This window comes from Rhinoderma darwinii, chromosome 12 (genome assembly GCF_050947455.1).
Source record: "Rhinoderma darwinii isolate aRhiDar2 chromosome 12, aRhiDar2.hap1, whole genome shotgun sequence".
Classification (NCBI taxonomy): domain Eukaryota; kingdom Metazoa; phylum Chordata; class Amphibia; order Anura; family Rhinodermatidae; genus Rhinoderma; species Rhinoderma darwinii.
The window spans coordinates 74,002,122-74,027,030 of record NC_134698.1 but is presented as its reverse complement, the minus strand read 5'-3'; the positions used below and the strand labels follow the sequence as shown (position 1 = coordinate 74,027,030).

The window sequence follows — 24,909 nt, the reverse complement described above, 5'->3', positions numbered from 1 at the left end:
ATAATACTGCCCCTATATACAAGAATATAACTACTATAATACTGCCTCCTATATACAAGAATATAACTACTATAATACTGCTCCCTATATACAAGAATATAACTACTATAATACTGCCCCTATATACAAGAATATAACTACTATAATACTGCGCCTATATACAAGAATATAACTACTATAATACTGCTCCTATATACAAGAATATAACTACTATAATACTGCTCTCTATATACAAGAATATAACTACTATAATACTGACCCCTATATACAAGAATATAACTACTATAATACTGCCTCCTATATACAAGAATATAACTACTATACTACTGCCTCCTATATACAAGAATATAACTACTATAATACTGCCCCTATATACAAGAATATAACTACTATAATACTGCCCCTATATACAAGAATATAACTACTATAATACTGCTCCTATATACAAGAATATAACTACTACAATACTGCTCCTATATACAAGAATATAACTACTATAATACTGTCCCCTGTGTACAAGAATATAACTACTATAATACTGCCCCTCTATACAAGAATATAACTACTATAATACTGCCCCTATATACAAGAATATAACTACTATAATACTGCGCCTATATACAAGAATATAACTACTATAATACTGCTCCTATATACAAGAATATAACTACTATAATACTGCTCTCTATATACAAGAATATAACTACTATAATACTGCCCCTATATACAAGAATATAACTACTATAATACTGCCCCCTATATACAAGAATTTAACTACTATAATACTGCTCCCTATATACAAGAATATAACTACTATAATACTGCTCCCTATATACAAGAATATAACTACTATAATACTGCCCCCTATATACAAGAATATAACTACTATAATACTGCCCCCTATATACAAGAATATAACTACTATAATACTGCCCCTCTATACAAGAATATAACTACTATAATACTGCCCCTATATACAAGAATATAACTACTATAATACTGCGCCTATATACAAGAATATAACTACTATAATACTGCGCCTATATACAAGAATATAACTACTATAATACTGCTCCTATATACAAGAATATAACTACTATAATACTGCTCTCTATATACAAGAATATAACTACTATAATACTGCCCCTATATACAAGAATATAACTACTATAATACTGCTCCTATATACAAGAATATAACTACTACAATACTGCTCCTATATACAAGAATATAACTACTATAATACTGTCCCCTGTGTACAAGAATATAACTACTATAATACTGCCCCTCTATACAAGAATATAACTACTATAATACTGCCCCTATATACAAGAATATAACTACTATAATACTGCGCCTATATACAAGAATATAACTACTATAATACTGCTCCTATATACAAGAATATAACTACTATAATACTGCTCTCTATATACAAGAATATAACTACTATAATACTGCCCCTATATACAAGAATATAACTACTATAATACTGCTCCCTATATACAAGAATATAACTACTATAATACTGCCCCCTATATACAAGAATATAACTACTATAATACTGCCCCCTATATACAAGAATTTAACTACTATAATACTGCTCCCTATATACAAGAATATAACTACTATAATACTGCTCCCTATATACAAGAATATAACTACTATAATACTGCCCCCTATATACAAGAATATAACTACTATAATACTGCCCCCTATATACAAGAATATAACTACTATAATACTGCCATCCTCAATAATCACAAGTCACAGCTGGAAGCCAGGGTGACATTATATACCATGTATCGCAGTAATGAGAACAATTTTACTGACCATTCCTGTCTTAGACTGTAGTATAGTGCGATAACTATAGCCAATAAATGGCCTGGTCGGCGAGTTAGGGGATCCATCTCGGCCAATAAAAATAACTTCCAACATTTGAAAACGGAAGACGGGTACAGGGTTAACAATAGCCAAAGTCATCCTTGCATTTTTATGGGCCACAAATTGTTCCATAACACGGTGGGCAAGCTACAAAGGTGCTTATTTATCATCTTCAGTTGCCCCATAAGCGCCTGCTTCAGATCCCCTAATAACTGCCTGCCTAAATGCCACCCCATAAGTGCCTGCTTTAGATGGCTCCATATGATTTCCTCATATCCCCTAATAAAGGCCTGGCACAAATGCCCCAATAAACCCTTCCTTAGGTGCCCCCCTATGTGCCTGCCCCCCCATAAGTGGGTTTAATGTGATGTCACAATAAATAGACAGGTGGACGGGAACGATAAGTAGCTTTCCTGGATTAAAGAAATCGTAAAAAGAAGTACAATTGGTTTAAGCTGTATATACCGAAGAATCTTGGTACTATAGCCCCAAAATTAGCACCCTTGGATTTTAGGCAATCAGCGAGAGAGATCTACGCTTACAGAATCCGCGTTGAGCCCCTGATTTTGAGGGCTGTTTCGGGGGCACTAGTGCATTTTATGAATGCCCTATTATGAAAAAGTCTGTTTGACGAAAGATCCTCAACTAGAATCGTATTATGAGACGTTCTATAGCAATGTTAGAATTGGCCACTAGGGGCAGCGTTGTTTTACTTATTGCAGGTTCTCGTCCCATAATAAACCACAGTATTTATCACAGAGCTCATGGGAGATGTGATGTGTACACCGCCCGCCTGAGCTCTGCCAGACTGTCTGAGCACTATGCTACTTATATTACATCAAACCATTACACGGTATCCAAGATACTATTTATACATCCTGTAGAAGCCTCCGAGAGATGCCATAAAGAGCTTTATAATCTAAGATTTGTGCTAAAAATGTTTCAGAATAAAGAGACAAACGTATTAAAACCATCGCAGAGATAAAGTGTCCATAGTGATCAGTGTCCACATTAAATTTTTAGCAATTGAGAGCTGAATGGTGCTCTGTTGCCATGGGCAACAATGACTCTTTTCCACTGGGACAGCTGATACACAAGGCTCATAGCATCAGATCATACAGAACCATTGCTTGCAGCAGTTTCTCAGAAAATCTGAATATTAAAAGCAAGACACCCAAACCATTTACAACCATAACTCAACGTAAAGATCAGTTCCCTTATGTACAAGAATATGACTACTATAATACTGCCCCTATATACAAGAATATAACTACAATACTGCCCCTATATACAAGAATATAACTACTATAATACTGCTCCCTATATACAAGAATATAACTACAATACTGCCCCTATATACAAGAATATAACTACTATAATACTGCCCCTATATACAAGAATATAACTACTATAATACTGCCCCTATATACAAGAATATAACTACTATAATACTGCCCCTATATATAAGAATATAACTACTATAATACTGCTCCCTATATACAAGACTATAGCTACTATAATACTGCCCCTATATACAAGAATATAACTACTATAATACTGCCCCTATATACAAGAATATAACTACTATAATACTGCTACCTATATACAAGAATATAACTACAATACTGCCCCTATATACAAGAATATAACTACTATAATACTGCCCCTATATATAAGAATATAACTACTATAATACTGCTCCCCTATGTACAAGACTATATCTACTATAATACTGCCCCTATATACAAGAATATAACTACTATAACATTGCCCCCTATATACAAGAATATAACTACTATAATACTGCCCCTATATACAAGAATAGAACTACTATAATACTGCTCCTATATACAAGAATATAACTACTATAATACTGCTCCTATAAACAAGAATATAACTACTATAATACTTCCCCTATATACAAGAATATAACTACTATAATACTGCTCCTATATACAAGAATATAACTACTATAATACTGCTCCTATATACAAGAATATAACTACAATACTGCTCCTATGTACAAGAATATAACTACTATAATACTGCCCCTATATACAAGAATATAACTACTATAATACTGCACACTATATACAAGAATATAACTACTATAATACTTCCCCTATATACAAGAATATAACTACTATAATACTGCTCCTATGTACAGGAATATAACTACTATAATACTGCTCCTATATACAAGAATATAACTACTATAATACCACCCCCTATATACAAGACTATAACTGCTATAATACTGACCCTATATACAAGAATATAACTGCTATAATACTGCCCCCTATATACAAGAATATAACTACTATAATACTGCCCCCCATATACAAGAATATAACTATTATAATACTGCCCCTATATACAAGAATATAACTACTATAATACTGCCCCTATATACAAGAATATAACTACTATAATACTGCTCCCTATATACAAGAATATAACTACAATACTGCACCTATATACAAGAATATAACTACTATAATACTGCCCCTATATACAAGAATATAACTACTATAATACTGCTCCTATGTACAGGAATATAACTACTATAATACTGCTCCTATATACAAGAATATAACTACTATAATACCACCCCCTATATACAAGACTATAACTGCTATAATACTGACCCTATATACAAGAATATAACTGCTATAATACTGCCCCCTATATACAAGAATATAACTACTATAATACTGCCCCCCATATACAAGAATATAACTATTATAATACTGCCCCTATATACAAGAATATAACTACTATAATACTGCCCCTATATACAAGAATATAACTACTATAATACTGCTCCCTATATACAAGAATATAACTACAATACTGCCCCTATATACAAGAATATAACTACAATACTGCCCCTATATACAAGAATATAACTACTATAATACTGCTCCTATGTACAGGAATATAACTACTATAATACTGCTCCTATATACAAGAATATAACTACTATAATACCACCCCCTATATACAAGACTATAACTGCTATAATACTGACCCTATATACAAGAATATAACTGCTATAATACTGCCCCCTATATACAAGAATATAACTACTATAATACTGCCCCCCATATACAAGAATATAACTATTATAATACTGCCCCTATATACAAGAATATAACTACTATAATACTGCCCCTATATACAAGAATATAACTACTATAATACTGCTCCCTATATACAAGAATATAACTACAATACTGCCCCTATATACAAGAATATAACTACTATAATACTGCCCCTATATACAAGAATATAACTACTATAATACTGCCCCTATATACAAGAATATAACTACTATAATACTGCCCCTATATATAAGAATATAACTACTATAATACTGCTCCCTATATACAAGACTATAGCTACTATAATACTGCCCCTATATACAAGAATATAACTACAATACTGCCCCTATATACAAGAATATAACTACTATAATACTGCTCCTATATACAAGAATATAACTACTATAATACCACCCCCTATATACAAGACTATAACTGCTATAATACTGACCCTATATACAAGAATATAACTGCTATAATACTGCCCCCTATATACAAGAATATAACTACTATAATACTGCCCCCCATATACAAGAATATAACTATTATAATACTGCCCCTATATACAAGAATATAACTACTATAATACTGCCCCTATATACAAGAATATAACTACTATAATACTGCTCCCTATATACAAGAATATAACTACAATACTGCCCCTATATACAAGAATATAACTACTATAATACTGCCCCTATATACAAGAATATAACTACTATAATACTGCCCCTATATACAAGAATATAACTACTATAATACTGCCCCTATATATAAGAATATAACTACTATAATACTGCTCCCTATATACAAGACTATAGCTACTATAATACTGCCCCTATATACAAGAATATAACTACAATACTGCCCCTATATACAAGAATATAACTACTATAATACTGCTACCTATATACAAGAATATAACTACAATACTGCCCCTATATACAAGAATATAACTACTATAATACTGCCCCTATATATAAGAATATAACTACTATAATACTGCTCCCCTATGTACAAGACTATATCTACTATAATACTGCCCCTATATACAAGAATATAACTACTATAACATTGCCCCCTATATACAAGAATATAACTACTATAATACTGCCCCTATATACAAGAATATAACTACTATAATACTGCCCCTATATACAAGAATATAACTACTATAATACTGCCCCTATATATAAGAATATAACTACTATAATACTGCTCCCTATATACAAGACTATAGCTACTATAATACTGCCCCTATATACAAGAATATAACTACAATACTGCCCCTATATACAAGAATATAACTACTATAATACTGCTACCTATATACAAGAATATAACTACAATACTGCCCCTATATACAAGAATATAACTACTATAATACTGCCCCTATATATAAGAATATAACTACTATAATACTGCTCCCCTATGTACAAGACTATATCTACTATAATACTGCCCCTATATACAAGAATAGAACTACTATAATACTGCTCCTATATACAAGAATATAACTACTATAATACTGCTCCTATAAACAAGAATATAACTACTATAATACTTCCCCTATATACAAGAATATAACTACTATAATACTGCTCCTATATACAAGAATATAACTACTATAATACTGCTCCTATATACAAGAATATAACTACAATACTGCTCCTATGTACAAGAATATAACTACTATAATACTGCCCCTATATACAAGAATATAACTACTATAATACTGTCCCTATATAACTGCTATAATACTATTCATACCTGACGGGAATTCTCTGAAATCACCATCTTTAGAATATCTTTTTGGCTGTTACAATACATGGGAACCATTTATAAACCCACACTTGCCCAACAATAAACCCGATGATATCATATACATTCTCAAGCTGTAAATTAGGTAGGCCTTTGGGATCAAGTTTTATAAATATTCATGACCTTCCTCTATTTAGGGGCATAAATCCCCCTCTATTGTATCTACTTATAAATATTCATCTGGATACAGGAGAGAATGGAGATCCGTCTTTTCCTGCAATGCACGCACATCTAGGTCTTGTCACCAGTAAATGAGAGCGAGCAGAGGGGGTTACTCACGTTCTGCAGGGGCTCCTGGTACTGAGACAGCGATGACAGCTGTGATTCTGAGTGGTACGGAGATAAGCCTTTCCGTAATGTCCTTAACTCGCTATGGCTCGAATGCTGAAAAGCAAAAAAAGGGCTGAGAATAAATGAGGCGAAACACAATTCTGAATTCAACCAAGTCCTAAAATCAGTCAACCAATACAAAGCAACAAATCTCATTACAGTAATGAATCAAAAATATTAAAAAAATTCTATGTTATCTAATTTTTGGGCGTAGAATACAATGTTTATGCATTGGCAATCGCATATACCAAGGTTCGGCAAAATACTGTAGACTTTAGAAGCCAACAAGGAGTCAATATGACTTTTTAGTGGCCCGAAAAATTTACAGTAAAAAAATTAACTAAAAAAGTTGGAAAACTGGACCGCATATTTATGGATGACCTGGTTGGCTTGAAGGATATCAAAAAGTTGTGATCCATCATCTTCTATGAAGGTGGCAACAGTGACAATAAATAGTACAGTATCTACAGAATAGGTCAAAATGGATCACACCGATCAGAGGTGATCAACTGGAAAGCTCTTCATAAAAACAAAAAAATAAGAAACATTTTACATTAGATTTTTTTTATATTTTGGGTTCCAGATAATCTTTGGGTTCTATAATCTTCCTCAAGGATCTCTACCACTAATTGTCATCTACTTCTCTAGAGCCACCTGGTAATCCAAAGTGATTATAATAATCCGGTCCCATTGACAATGAATTAAGGGAACATATACAGTATAATAGGAAGCAAGGGTAACCCAATTGTATTATATGGGTGTAGCTCATACTTATTATTCCTCACACAGCGATATATTGTCCACCGCTCCGTGTAGTAACCATCAGTAACATGTCCTTTGTGTGCCTTTTAATCCTGTTTATTTGGCATGTTGAATCCAAGTCATCCTCAAGGGAGGCACAATCTAATTATGACATTTATCATACCAGGAAGGATTAAGAAAGATCAGAGGACAGGATGGATTGTCTACAACTTAATAAACCCTTCCAGTCTTTTGAAAACCAGTCCAAGAACTGGAAGGACCACCTGTCCGGAGAGCGTATAAACCCCTACTCATCATGTCCGACCTAAACCCAACGAGTCTGTTCCCACCTCTAATAAACTTCTTTATGTCCTCTTATTACATCATGTACTAAAATATGTCCAGAGAACATATCGAGGACTAATCCTCCTATAATAGCCATACTTTGTGATCATTATGTGTCACCTTTTAACACACACAGACATTAAATAAGTTTATGCCATCATACATTCATCCCAGGACATGGGGGCTTACTTTCCTCTTGATACCAGTTCATGCCATCATACACCCATCCTAGGTCATGGTGCCCACTTCCCTCCCGATAAAGGTTCATGCCATCATACACCAATCCCAGGACACAGGGCCCACGTCCTTCCCAATACAAGTTCATTCCACCATACATCCATCTCAGGTCACCTAAAACCTAGGATTATACTATCTCACACCCATACAAAGTTATGGGGCCCACTTCCCTCCTGATAAATCATTTCACCATACACTCATCCCAGGACATGGGACCCATTTGCTTTCTGATACCAGTTCGTGTCATCATACACCCATTCTGGACCACTTTCCTTTTGACACAGGTTCCAGCCAACCCGGGACATGGGGCTAACACTTGTTCACCTTCCCTCTTCCATCCCTTTTAGGACGGAAAGGCAATATTTCCTTCAGGCTGGTTCCCTCACAGAAGACAATAGTCTCAAAGAACAGTGATGTTAAATCACGTTCTCAACATGTCACCACCCCATCCCTATTCAAGGACCTGATCAAATCCTTTTTTATAGAAAAAGGAGGACTTTCAAGTGGTTTCCCCTTTCTATTTTAGGATGTGTGGGGTGCATTAACCAGCATAAGAAGCTACTGTATATACAAGTCTACACTTGACATCCGGCCCAGTATTTTATCGGGTGCCTGTTCGGCCTTCCCCAGGAATAGGATAGCCTTCTAGGATTGACAGTTCTGGTGCTTGTAGAGATGTGAAGTCCTGCTCGGGTTCTCACCACCCATAATTAAAGAAGATAGGGACAACTTTAGATGGGGGCCCAACTACATGAGCCCCATATTAGCCTCAGGGACTGCCCCTATAGTACATATAACCTTGCAGATATGGTTGATCCAGAAGATGTCCTCCTTGACTCCTGACTTCACCATTGTTTTGTCGTAATGTGACCTCTGTATTACTTCTAACACTATTTAATAAGATATTAATCCTTTATAACACATAATAGGAGCAGCAGAAATGGTTTAGAAACACTGCAGATTGTTATTAAATTTAGCCTAATATTCCTCCAACATTTCAATTGTCCTCCTTCCTGGGAAATTAAGTTATTAGCGCTAATAAGTTGATGCGAGAAAATGTTCTGGAGTGGATGAGAACATGGATTCTCTGTATACGTATAATATCTGGTGTTATGTGAGACTTTTTACATAGGAGAATTTTGGATCATCTCAGGGGCCAAAAATTTTTGATTTAGACAAAGAAATTGCTCTTTGTGGTAACAGCGTATTTCTTTTTTAGATAACTTCTTGTATAAAACGTTATTACTGGATACTGGATGCGAGAAGTTCGGTACGTTCATGGTGCTTTATAAAAATATTTAGGTCTATGCATGACTATGATGAGAGACCTTATTCTACATATATATTATCCATATCTGACAACCCTCCGGTAATGTCCGGGAGACCACCATAAAAATGGCAGATGTCCCCACATATTCACCTTTTCCCGATCCTGCGATACTCTTCACCCCATGCGCTGCTGCAGACCCCATCCAGACACCGGGGCAGGAACGGGGAGAGGCATCAGCTGGTCTAAAGTCTATATTTATTGAGGGGTTGGGTCTGGGGGTCTGTATTTATTTAAGTGGTCTAGTCTGGGGACTATTTAGGGATCTGGGGTCTGTATATCGGTGGGGTCTCATCTGGGGAGGTATTTTTTTTTTTTAGGAGTTCTGTATCTATTTAAAGGATCTGGTTCGGGATCTGTATTCGTTTAGGGAATCTGGGGTCTATATTTAGGGAGTCTGGATTGAATTTTATTAGGAAGTCTGGCCTGTGGTCTTTAGGGGATCAGGTCTGCCATCTATATTTTATTTAGGTGGTCTGTATTTAGGTGATCTGGGGTCTGCATTTAGGAGGTCTGGTTTAGGGTCTGTATTAGTTTAGGGGGTCTATCTTAAGGGGGCCTGGGGTCTATCTAATTAGGGGGTCTGGGGTCTATTTTATTTAAGTGGTCTGTGTTTAGGGGTTCTGGGGTCTGTATTTATTTTGAGTTGAGGTGTGATGAAGGGGGTCATATGCACTATTTTGTGATTTAAGTGCGGTAATTCGGGGGATCTGTCCTATATAAAAAGATGGGGCATCAGGGTAACTTTTTTGCTTCGTCCAAAACATTTCAGAATCTCCTTGATGTTCCTTTTTCAAAAATTGACAACGGTATTACGATATTATTGCGAATTTTCACAAAAGGGGGCGGTCACCATAAAGAATTAATAATCCTAATGAGACCTTCTCAAAAAACAACCTTTTTTAAGACTGTGGAGTTTATCTTTGCATCTCAGTGGAGTCCACCAGGCGTGGGCACAGGGCAAACTGATTGTTTATTTGGTCTTGACAGTTTGCTAATCCCACCATAAGGGCAGCTAAATAGAAGACATGAGGCACGCTCTTATGTCGGGAGCAGCTGTCATCTTTAGCATCTCAGGTCACAATCCACGCGGCTCGAATTAATACATTGAGCCTAGACCAGCACAACAAGCCACTGTCTGTCACCTGGATGAGGGCACGCGGGAGCTGCAGGACTTAGACATGTTCTCCGGATCTAGAAGAGATGTCAGATGCCTGACCACCATCGCCAACAAATCTGCAGACATGTAGTCATCTACAGTGGAGCTTCTGGTGACTCTTCCTTCTATATTGACCAATCTGTAAATTATAGCGACAGAAAAGCCATAAGGGTCAGATTGTCCAACAGCTGGGACCAACACTGGGGTCAGGAACGCGCCCTAGCACTGATGAAGAGCACCCCACCCCACCCCCATGGACCTTTTAAAAAGACTCAATTCTAGTTGCAATTAATCTGACCTCAATTCATCAAGAAAATCCATTGTTCTCAAATTGTTGCTACTGTAAATTCATTATGTAGCCCTCGAAATTGGGATTATGTGTTCAGGGTGCGTGCAGGGATGCTCTCTCCTCTGTAAACCCATAACGTGGACTGGAAGAGACAATTCAGGACGAGTTTGCAGGATGAACGTGCGCTATTTTCAGTCATTGGAGATTGACCCAATAATAACGGTCTGAAGCAGAAGTAATGCGCTGCTATGGTGATAGTCCTCTCTGCCTACTGCCAAACTTCACGTGCAATTAAATCACTGTTCTCTCTCCTTGCCAGACAAAGCGGAAGATTCTTAAATCCATTCATCCCAAGCAAAACAAGGAAGCATGGGATAAAAGGATAGATTATACTATACGTTCTATAAGACACAGAAAACAATAGGGCTGATGACCCAAAGCTTCAGTGGACCTATAGGACACTGCATACTATAGGGCTGACCCATAGCTTTGGTGGACCTATAACACACTGTACATCATAGGGATGACCCATAGATTTCATGGACCTATAGGACACTGTACATCATAGGGATGACCGATAGCTTTCATGTACCTATAGGACACTGTACATCATAGGGATGACCCATAGCTTTCATGGACCTATAGGGCACTGTACAAAATAGGGCTGACCCATAGCTTTCATGGACCTATAGAGCACTGTACATCATAGGGCTGACCCATAGCTTTGGTGGACCTATAGGACACCGTACATCATAGGGCTGACCCATAGCTTTCATGGACCTATAGGACACTGTATGTCATAGGGATGACCCATAGAATTGATGTACCTATAGGGCACTGTACATTATAGGGATGACCCATAGCTTTCATGGACCTATAGGGCACTGTACATCATAGGGCTGACCCATAGCTTTGGTGGACCTATAGGACACCCTACATCATAGGGCTGACCCATAGTTTTGGTGGACCTATAGGACACCATACATCATAGGGCTGACCTATAGCTTTCATGGACCTATAGGACACTGTACGTCATAGGGATGACCCATAGCTTTGGTGGACCTATAGGACACTGTAAGCTTTAGGGCTGACCTATAACTTCAGTAGACCCAAAGGACACCCTATGCCATAAGGCTGACCCATAGCTTTGATGCGACTATAGGGCACTGTATGCCTTAGGGCTGACCCATAGCTTCAGTAGACTTATAAGTATGCCATAGGACTGATCCCTAACCATGCATAACCCATGACTATGCATGCCAGAGGGTGGTATCTACAATTGGTGCTCCTCCAGGCACTACCTGTAAATACACCAGGAATTTGCAATTGCATCACTTGCTTACATATGCCTCATTACCCAAATCTTTGCTGCCTTAGGATATGTGAAGTAAGCGTCGCTGCCCTTATTTTGTATAGAAGGAACTCAAGATAGACAACCCATAGCCAGAAAATGAAAGGTACTTCACATACGGCTGACACATTTCCTGGAGTGGGATAATTTGTCATGAAAATCACAGCCACAGGCTGCTACAATGTAGAAACTATACTGTAACACGAAGCACAAGGATTCATAGGCCATTATTCAATTTAGACTCATGTTTTCCTTTAAGGGCATGGGGAGTTACGTTTTGTCCCACAGCCCATTAGAGGTCATTCGACACCACACGTAGCTGCACTTCTATCTCTATTACATGGTTATGAGATGAATTCTGATACCTCCAAATAAAAAGGATAGCTAATATAATAACCGTGCAAGATACAGATCAATTGAACTCTTTACAGAAAGATTTCATGTCGGGTGAACTCCTATGGGCAGGACAGGACAAACTACAATGGGCAAAAGTAGCCGGCTTTCTGATCCTTAAAGGAACACTCCATATACACTTAGCTTAGCCTAGTGCAGAGCCTAAGGGGGTCGTACATGACAAAAAAAATCAAATAGAACCCCTGTGTCATGCTCCGCCCCCTCAGGTCCTACAACAGACATAACACAGTATATCAGTTTTGTCTGTAGTGTTCTTTTAAGCGAATCGGAACAATTGTGGAACCGGAGTAAGCACATAACTGCTGGGTGTCAACCGATATGTAGTCATAAGGGGGAAGGGGGTCTATCACTAGGCAGATATGAGATCAAGGAGACTGGGGAGATCTAATGGTATATTGGCCGTCACCCAGCTTTCTCAGGAGCAGATATAAATTCTTAGAGGTGTTCTATTTACTTTTTTTCTTAAAGTGGAAGTGCTTGGGATTAAATGGGATTAAATGTGCCAACAAGGTTTACAATCTAGCAATTATGCCTTGGTGGCCCTTTAAGGTACTGCAACCTGAATTATCATGTAAGGCGCACTGGTGAGTCCATCGTCCTCCTTCCTCCTTAGACATAAGATGATGGATCGCTTTATTAGGTTGGCGCCATGAGACCCGACACAAGCTAGTTAATGAAAAACATTAAAAACCACTCTGCAGGCCATTTAGGACTTAATTACCCCATTTCTGATGAGAGGGGGCACAAGCCTTTCCCAGCCATAAATAATCCCTACAGTAAGCGGCTGGGATCGCTGGTTAATGATCTGGCGTGCTGACCTTACTAATAGTCCATAAAGACAAGTATCAATAATCAGAGATCCGTTCATGATATCACTATGGGATAAATCACGTGAAATATGGCAGAAATCCCGCAGTGTTTCACGCCACGATCCTAATGAGCCACAGGACTATCTGGATCGTTACTAAGCACCGCCATTTATCTGATTAAATTTGTCAATAACGCCACTAGCTAAAAAAAAAAAAGCCTTGTAACCCTTTCATAGGTAGAGTCTTATATACTGGAGTTCCTCCTGCCCAGGTTCCCTTAAAGAGGTTGTCCAGGATTTGAAAAACATGGCGGCTTTCTTCAAAAAACAGCACCACGCCTGTGCATAGGTGGTATCTGGTATTGCAGCTCCATTGAAGTGTATGGGACAGAGCTGCAATACCACATACAACCTGTGCACAGTTGTGGTGCTGTCTTTGGAAGAAATCAGACTTTCTAATCCTGGACATCCCTTTTTAAATCATTTATGATCTGTTCTGACTAACAAATGAAACAGTTCTATTATACAAGAGACCATAAATGATTTAAAAGGGTTGTCCAGATTAGAAAAACATGTCTGCTTTCTTTCAAAAACAGCACCACACTTGTCCACAGGTTGTGTCTGGTATTGCAGCTCTGCCCCATTCACTTCAATGGAGCTGAAATACCAGACACCACCTATGGACAGGTGTGATGCATTTTTGGGGAGAAAGTAGATGTGTTTTTCTAATCCTGGACAACCCTTAAATTATTTATGGTCTGTTGTATAATAGAACTGCTTCATTACAAATCCCAGGTCCTGCCTTTCCTATCACGCAGTTATGGCCCAGACTGACAGCTATATGAAGTAGAAGTTAGCTACTTCCTTACTGATGAACCGCACTTCCCAGCATTCCTTGTTGTTCAACTTTAAAAAAGAAAAAAAACAAACACATCCTCGATGGAAAAATTATCAATTTGTCACTGATATTTGCATGTCTCTGCATAGCGAGAGGAGAGCGGGGCAATGTGATTGACTGCTAGGGAGGACTAAAGGAGGAATGGGTGAAAAATACCCGGGTGACCAAAAAAGCAGGCCAGTGAGAGATTATATGGCTGACTATTGTAACAGTCAGACAGCTACTTCCTGTCCTAAAAACAAAGCTCTGACTTTTAAAATTGATTGTTGAGTCTTCTGTAAAAATGAAAATGTTCTGCAATTCTTCTAATAAAAAATTGTGATTCAACTCCACACCATTTCAGGATATCTGCTTGCTGTCAGTGAGTGGGAACATTCTTGTTTACATCTAGAGACTGAAAACATAAACCTGTTGTGTTCCTCTCATAACTGAGAGTTTGCTTTAATGAATACAATCTAGGCAATCCTACTTGAGCTAGACAGTCATATTGAAAGATGAACGTTCAATGCTACCTCCTCAGGACAGGAGATGGATTTATGCTATTAACTTATATAGTTTACATTTGATTGCCTACGTTGATACATTGTAACAAACCTTCAGATATGTGGTTAGAACTGGATCAGGATGTGGTTTGTTCCCCAGCCTCTGAATGTTTCCATTCACTGACAGCATGCTGATGTCTTAAATGGTGAAACAAAGTATTTTGGAAAACTACAACTTCTTTCTAGAATCGTTTATATAAGACTGGACGACCTCTTTAACAGAACAAATGGCGGAAAATCCCATTCAGTACAGAAGAATAATAAAGTTATAAGAAATAACTTTTTTTTTTAAGCCCTTTCGACATCCCTAAGAAAATCTTCCGCACAAATCGCCATTTAAAAGCAATTATTTATATGATTACAAGGCCTCTTATCAAGAAATTATCTTCTCCAAGTAAAGAAATTAGATGAGACACAGAGAGAAAAATCAATTTTCACTGGTATAATTAACGTAATCCTTATAAAGTCTCACAAGTGATTATGTTCGGATTTATTCGTTGGCCGCGGCGCTACAAATTAATATCACATCTGAATCCAACTTCATTCCATAGTGAATAGGTAAAATATATATTTTTTCCTACCTGTGACAAAAGTTTATTGTCGTCTTCCAGGAGCTTCACTTTGGTCTCTAGTTGTCGGATATAGTTGGAAGACGAAGGCGTATCTGGAAACAAAGAAAGCGTCTGTTAGTTCATCTGGACTGGGTGGTGTAAAAGACATGGACACTTTGACCACATGATGTTTCATGCCTAATTTTCTAGCATGGAGGTGGCATCTCCATTAGGGATTGAAGGAGATGTGGTTGTATCCGGGTCACCAAATCAATAAAAAGATGTAATCCTATTAAATACTGATCGAGCATAGGGGACTACATCATTCATGGCACCATTGTCCACTAATAAAGCCTTCTCAGAAGCTTTAAGGTAGACCAATGACTCCAACATCCGGGGCACCAGGTAGCATAAGCCTGGTGGTCCTTGACGGCAGAGACTTCAATAAAAAAAAAAAATGAATGACCTGGACTCATATCACATGGTCGCTGCCACTGTGCAGTGGTCATGGGTCATGAGAGGGGGCTAACTGTAAAACTGGGCACCCTGGTGATGGTCCTCCTTCTTTGGGTGCTCTGGGAAAGATCATCTCAGAAGCATCAAGCTACAGGTCTGCCATCAAGATATTCATGATTGTTTAATAGACATGACCGCTTCCATATTAACTAAAGTTGCATGTCTAATGACCTCTAATCGAGACCAGAACATGAGGAAATTGAGAGGTTGTACATTTATATCTTCCCACCATCAAGTCTAAGGTCTCTTCATAGAAGAATCAGGAAGGAGATTTTGGACTTTAGGGCAGATTAGATCATGCCTTATGGTTTCATTTTTTGTCTTCCTCTGGCTCTGGGAGAAACAAAGTTCTAAAAAATGTTCCGACCTCCTTCCCTTCATCCACATCCTATCCTTTCCCTTCCCCTGGTTGAACTCGAAGGACGTGTCTCTTTTTCAACTCTACTAAGTACGTAACTATGACGTTTTCGGCACAATTTCACTGCCCCAGTGGAGGAGTCTCCAAGGAGCCAAGATGGTCTACTGATATGGTAAGGATACATGTGAGAAGATCACATTGGTAATGGAATCAATACTAGTTTGCATAATGTTGTGTCAAGAGTCCTCCATAGAGCCCTTTCACCTGGTGGTCCAAGATCTCCTCACACGTATCTATGACGTATCAGAAGATCATTTTGGCTGGATTTCCCCTTTTAAAAAGAGATCTCTTGGAATGTTTTCCACTCCTTGGATACATACTACCGCTTGTTATGATCCACCTGACAACACATTACTTATAATCGTGACAAGTGGACGGGTGACAACTTTAGCCTTGGGTAACAATTGCAATAAATTCTGGATTTAGAGGTCTGCCGGACTTGCTTAGATTGACCACTATCCTTGGACAGACCAGCCATTATGTTGTCTTGTAGGATAATTATAACTGAAGCTTTGAGTCGTGACCATCCTGTTTTTGGCTAGTGACCTCAAGTATCTACTCAGAAACATTAGACCAGGTAGACCTGTAAGGAAGATCTACAGGTTGATTGTAAGTATAACAAAGTAATATGACCTTATGCAGAAAAAGGGTAAGGATCAAGCACTATGGAGTAAGATCGCTTCAAGGAAACATCAGGGTGCTACAAGATGTAGTCGTGGGCCTGAACAAATTAATCTAAAAAAAAAAAAGGAACCGATTCGGTCTTGTTAGCAATCACCAATCAGCCATAGTATAACTTCATTAAATAGGGCCCATGTAAAGGGTTTTCCAGGTAATAACATATTTTTGCTCATTTAAATGTAAAGAGAGATTTACATATAGATCACTGCTCCGGCGATCAGATGCACCGCTCCTCCATGTTACCCGTTTTCAGCAGTCACGTGATTAGAACAGCTCCGCCTCTTCATTAATAGTCAGTGGTTCCAACAACCTGTCTCTGTGCTAGACAATCCCGAAGTGATCGGCGTGTCAGACCATACCGGTTTGCGAGCAGCAAGATGTATAGGAGGAGAGAGGGGCTCGGGCTGTAGGTGATGTAATTGACCCGCCCATTGGAATCCCCTTTGGAAAAAAAAAAAACGGAGTGCCATGATCACGTGACCCCAGTGGAATGGTGATTCTGACCACCGAAGCGGCGATCTATATGTAAGTAACTCGTTAACATGTTTTTGCTCATTTAAAGGTAATCAGCTGGAACACCCCTTTAATTATACAAATTCTATTGCATGAGGCTGAAATAGTATGTCAAATTCATATTAAGTTTCTTTCCATCCCTTTATATGGGCCCACATATTAAAATAATGCTCTCCTACACCAGGTACCCACATAGTCTACACAATGGGGTACAAGATGGGGCACGTGAAGGGGCCTAAGGGGCCCTGCCCTTTTTACTCTATGTGGCCCACATTTTCTAAACTGTGGCCCTGCAGGCTGCACGCAACACTTTTTTCCTGCCAGGGATGCCAAAAAGGGTGGCAAAAAAGTGGGCCATCTGGCATTTTTGGCTCTTAGCAAACTTTCATGTACAATTATATGTGTTTTAAAAGACTATTTCAGGCAAAAACACTTTGGTATTAAAAGTTGCTCCAATATGTCGTAGTAAACTGAAGAATAATGAATTTATTTTGGAAAATATATTTAATAAATAAGTTGTTGGTTTTTTTTTTATAATCGTGCCGGTTTGTTCATCGTATTAACCTAGTCAAGTGTCACTTAAGACATTTTATAAGAGTTTAAGTATGAAGTAAGAGCCTAGAAGATAAAAACTAGGAATACACTCCACATTCCAGCTACGTGGGAAATGTTAGTGAGTTGTAATGCACCTGGGCCACTCCTAGGCCCTTAAAGGGCAACTCCAAACACATAGGGGAAATTTATCAACTTCGACTACAATTTTTTTAGGCTAGAGAAGTTGTAAATTCATCAAAAGCCTATAATGCTTTGTACCAAATGCAACTTTTCTACCCTGAACAGCTCTTTCATCTGGACTAAAGCTCCGTTTCCTCTCGTTGTTGTGTGGAAGAAGTTGGAATTACTCGTAGATATCGCGTTCGATTCTCCAGAGGACATTTCTGGGAATATTCCAGCTAATAATCTCCACTCCAACGTCCCAGCTCAGCGCTTTGTCGTTATTACAGGAGAGGAGGAGAAGGGTCAATATTTATTTTTTTGTTAAGGTCATTGAAAAAATGCCACTGCTTAGTAAAAGGAGGATAAGAATCCGAAATATATGGAAATGAAACGGCCCAAACTATAAACAGAATTCACAGGTTACAATGCTGCACCCACATTCTTTTGAATTCATAAACTTTGCCTCTGGCTGCCAGGGCTGCAGTGGAGGTGGGGAGCCACTGTTGGCAATATTTGCTTTGGGCGGCAAAAACCTTAGGCCTAATTTTTAGCATGTTTTGGCCCTACATTTGGAGTCTAGATCCCAAAAACTCCCGATGTACATACTAAACGTGTCTATAGGGCTCTGGAAGCCTGATAGAGCGTCTCTTTGGCCTCCGTCCGGCCGGTATAGGTTAGTATACCTTTTTATTTTTTAAGGATGGAATAGTGTAGTATACATTTTTCAGGAGCTACACCAGGGCCGGAGTCTCGGGGAGGAGTGCTTCTGGGGCCAGGGACTCCGGCGTTGTAAGCTCCTGACATCACAGTGACGTCAGGAGCTTCCCTATGGACTATGGTATTCTATCCTGAGGGATCCCACAAAAAAAATAAAAACGTGCAGTATATGTTTTTCAGGAGCTTCACCAGAGCCGGAGTCTCGTGGAGGAGTGCTTCTGGGTCCAGGGACTCCGGCGTTGTAAGCTCCTGACATCACAGTGAAATCAGGAGCTTCCCTATGGACTATGGTATTCTATCCTGAGGGATCCCACAAAAAAAACAAAAACGTGCAGTATATGTTTTTTAGGAGCTTCACCAGGGCCGGAGTCCCGGGAAGAGCGCTTCTGATGCTACGGGGCCAGAGAATTGTAAGCTCCTGACATCAAAGTGACATCAGGAGCTTCCCTGGGCACAGTGCTTCAGGTACGGTTCTGCCCAGGGGGTTCAAGCGACTTACCCCACTGTTTTCCTATACAGTTAGACATATTGCAGGCATACTTTGGGAGTTCTGATGCATACCTCTGACAGAAGGGAAAAACATGATGTGAAGAGGGCCTTGCTATACCGATGATAAAGTCCCTGGTGCCTGAAGCACAATGGCCTCAAGGACAACACCAGTATTATAAATGGCACATGGTGGGGATGGGGGGGGGGGGCTCCTTCACACCTTGCTATCATGGCATTTTTTGCCACAGTACCGCAGCTAAACCAGCTGGCTTGAGTGGTGGAAAATATATGTGCGACATTGCTAAAGATGGTGATTAAAATCCACACAGTGACCACACCGCACCCAGCAGATAACAAGAGGACAATTTCCATTCGAATCTCTAAGTAGCGCAGCCTCAGGCTTTGGGCCTGTAATTAAATTGTATCCTTTTTATTTACTTTTCTTATTTCCAGTAGGTTTCCTTTAAATTTAAAGCTATATTCAATAACCCTTCATGTTTGAATACTCTTCACTAACCTCTATATCAATTTATCATGATCTCAGCTTGTCGAGACGGGTCAGAATTCAGCCTCTCAGAAGACGTTGGTAATAAAAAGAAATGTATGTTTTGCGGCGGGTATTACTGCTCAAGTTGTTGGAGGACAGCTCCGATGATGGATGTGTCCTCGGTATTGTCTAGGTCCTGGTTCCAGAAAGTACAGTAAATCTCTACAAGAAGAAAAGAGCCAGGTCTACAGTGACAGGACAATAGCGAGGCTGGGTATCCCAAGGGAAATTCTGTTTGCCATTCTTCATGTTCGGTATCGACCCTGACACAGAATGGGGAGATAATTATACCACCATCTTGGTGCCTGAAAGGCTATAATATGTCACGATAATTTTCTGAAGTGCTAATACCTTTCTTAAAGGGGAATTTCAGGTACGTTGAGTTCCCGAGATATCTTAGACATGTCCGATGATAAAATTGGTCAATGAGCTTAAACCCTCCAGGAAACAAAAGTATGTAGATCTCCGAACAGGACTTGATGGGATCGGGCCTTTGTTTTAGGAATTAGTGGGGGGGGGGGGGGGTGATGTTTATTGACCTTCACCAATCTTACCTTCCGACACCGTATTCTGGACTTAACACTTATAGGCTGGGTTCACACGACCTATTTTCAGGCGTAAACGAAGAGTATTATGCCTCGTTTTATGCCTGAAAATACGGCTACAATACGTTGGCAAACATCTGCCCATTCATTTGAATGGGTTTGCCGACGTACTGTGCAGACGACCTGTCATTTACGCGTCGTCATTTGACAGCTGTCAAACGACGACGCGTAAAAATACAGCCTCGTCAAATGAAGTGCAGGACACTTATATACATTATATGCGGGACACTTATATACATTATATGCGGGACACTTCTATACATTATATGCGGGACACTTCTATACATTATATGCGGGACACTTGTATACATTATATGCGGGACACTTATATACATTATATGCGGGACACTTATATACATTATATGCGGGACACTTATATACATTATATGCGGGACACTTATATACATTATATGCGGGACACTTATATACATTATATGCGGGACACTTATATACATTATATGCGGGACACTTATATACATTATATGCGGGACACTTATATACATTATATGCGGGACACTTATATACATTATATGCGTGACACTTATATACATTATATGCGTGACACTTATATACATTATATGCGGGACACTTATATACATTATATGCGGGACACTTATATACATTATATGCGGGACACTTATATACATTATATGCGGGACACTTATATACATTATATGCGGGACACTTATATACATTATATGCGGGACACTTATATACATTATATGCGGGACACTTATATACATTATATGCGGGACACTTATATACATTATATGCGGGACACTTATATACATTATATGCGGGACACTTATATACATTATATGCGGGACACTTATATACATTATATGCGGGACACTTATATACATTATATGCGGGACACTTATATACATTATATGCGGGACACTTATATACATTATATGCGGGACCCTTATATACATTATATGCGGGACACTTATATACATTATATGCGGGACACTTATATACATTATGTGCGGGACACTTATATACATTATATGCGGGACACTTATATACATTATATGCGGGACACTTATATACATTATATGCGGGACACTTATATACATTATATGCAGGACACTTATATACATTATATGCGGGACACTTATATACATTATATGCGGGACACTTATATACATTATATGCGGGACACTTATATACATTATATGCGGGACACTTATATACATTATATGCGGGACACTTATATACATTATATGCGGGACACTTATATACATTATATGCGGGACACTTCTATACATTATATGCGGGACACTTATATACATTATATGCGGGACACTTATATACATTATATGCGGGACCCTTATATACATTATATGCGGGACACTTATATACATTATATGCGGGACACATATACATTATATGCGGGACACATACATTATATGCAGGACACTTATATACATTATATGCAGTACACTTATATACATTATATGCAGGACACTTATATACATTATATGCGGGACACTTATATACATTATATGCGGGACACTTATATACATTATATGCGGGACACTTATATACATTATATGCGGGACACTTATATACATTATATGCGGGACACTTATATACATTATATGCGGGACACTTATATACATTATGTGCAGGACACTTATATACATTATATGCAGGACACTTATATACATCATATGCAGGACACTTATATACATTATATGCAGGACACTTATATACATTATATGCTGGACACTTATATACATTATATGCTGGACACTTATATACATTATATGCAGGACACTTCTTTCAGACGTAATTTGAGCCGTTCTTCATTGAATTCAATGAAGAGCAGCTCAAAATTTACGGCTGTCAGAGAAGCCTCGCATAATGCGAGGAGGAGCAATTACGGCTGAAACGAGGCAGCTGTTTTCTCCTGAAAACAGTCTGTCATTTCAGCCGTAAAAGCCTCTCATCGTGTGCACATACCCATACACCATTTCATAGTGTAATCACTTTAAAGGGAGCTGAAAATCCAATAAATTTGTTTCAATGTGGCACGCAAGGGTCTGGGATTCTTGATGGTCTGGCAAGCATGGACCACTTCTATCTAGAATTGTCCTATACGAGATCCCGATGCATATCCAAGTGGTGAAAGTATCAAGAAGAGGCAAGTAGACCTCATGAGGTGTTGGGAACTTTGATTAAAGTGTCTTTAATACCCTACAGATGATGTATAGGGAGACAAGAAGACAAGTTTTGAAGGGGTATTGCCGTCTATGGCGGAGAATCTATGGAGAAGTGGCCAGGAAAACAGCCGAGTTCACTGTGCATGGCTTTTTCCATAACTCCCATTCACTTGTATAAGAGTTGCCAAACGGAATGGGGTTGGGTTCTGTATAAAGGTGCAGGTCCCAGAGGTAGGACCCACATCACTGAGACATTTATGGCATATACTGTGGATAAGCCATAAATGCCTAAGATGGGAATACCCCTCTAATGTATTTTTCTGGGGTGTAGTTATAGGGGGTGCAGAGGTAGCAGTAACACACATGGGTCCTGATGCCTGAGGGGGCCTGAGGCCCCTCTGCCACATAAAAAGTCCCCAATATTATAAATGGTAGATTGGGAGGACCTCTTACAGATTTTACAATAGGGCCCAGGAACTTTCTGGTTCTCCTCTGGTATTTTTCATTACAGAATTTCATTATGCATTCGAAAAGACGTTCCTCCACTTTGAGAACACTTTTTTACCTCCATTACTTGGGCCGTATTTGGACTACACTGAGGAACATAGTACGGTCTAACTATCTCCAATATGATTAGTACATTGGTACCCAACACCCCAATTCCCATAATATTATACAGAACATGGAATAAGTCATCAGCCCAATTAGCCCACGTTACAAAAATAGCATCAGCCGTAAGTAAATGTTGTCTCGAAGCATCTCTAAAATGTAAAAATCAATACACATGCCATATCCGCTAATGACGTGCCTCCATTCATCCTGCGCTGACACTGTAATATCACGACCCAGTAGCCAGGATAGAGGTAGTCTTCCGTGATCATCATTGGATGGATGAAGGTTGGAAGAGGTCAGGGAAATAGAAACCGTCTCTCCATAAAGTAAACAGGATTCCCAACCAGCCAACAAGGTAGAGACAGAGGAGGATTAGACACATTCCCGGGAATGTTCTCCTGACCTGTATCTTATCTCCGATACCATTCACCACTCTTCTGATGATTAAGGCCACCCATTCGGCCCTTTAATGCTGCAATGCTAGAAGTAAATCCAATCATGTTGATTTATTATCTCTCGGGTTCTGTATTTGTAATGGGGATAATGGAATGTCAGGTCTACGTTTGGCCTATTTGATTGGCTCAATAATAGGATTAATAGCGGAAGAAACTCTTCTGCTCCGGAACATGTTCAGATATAATCACCATTGTACTCCCATGCTATAGATGTTGTGCAACCACATCACCCAGAATGTCTCAGGAAGGCGTCCACCATCATGTATTGGAGCGCCCACATAGAATAATTGTAATTGCATAAAAAAACATGATGGCGGTTCAAGAGCAAGACATTTCGAGGACTCGACCACTTTGTAAAATATTTTTTACATAATAAGATGTTAAACCTGGAAGCACGTACTTAGATGTAGACAGCTCAAATGGGTATAACATTACAGTACCAGTTCTTGGGCATTATTCTGACAACCTCCATTGTTGCCATTACAGCTCTAGCCAGGGGGGGGGGGTGTTCTGCCCTAGGTAATGTATGAAATAAACCATTATATGCTCAACATACTTATACTCAGGTAGATAAGATCAGGAGGTTAGTAGCACAATGTAACATAAAAGGATACAACAATTAGAATGTGTTGTCCTCTATACGGAGGTGCCCTAGGCACATGCCTAGCTT

The 24,909-nt window shown here is 38.7% G+C and overlaps 1 protein-coding gene across 1 annotated transcript in view; it reads right to left on the bottom strand.

Moving 5' to 3' along the window:
* CCDC85C (coiled-coil domain containing 85C) overlaps positions 1–24,909 on the bottom strand; it is a 112,380-nt gene that overhangs the window by 26,015 nt on the left and 61,456 nt on the right. Inside the window, exons 2-3 of the mRNA XM_075844056.1 lie at positions 15,832–15,914; positions 7,089–7,193 (exon numbers count right to left, since the gene is read on the bottom strand). Of these exons, the coding sequence (XP_075700171.1) occupies positions 7,089–7,193; positions 15,832–15,914 (188 nt within the window). The remainder of the gene's footprint in view (positions 1–7,088; positions 7,194–15,831; positions 15,915–24,909) is intronic.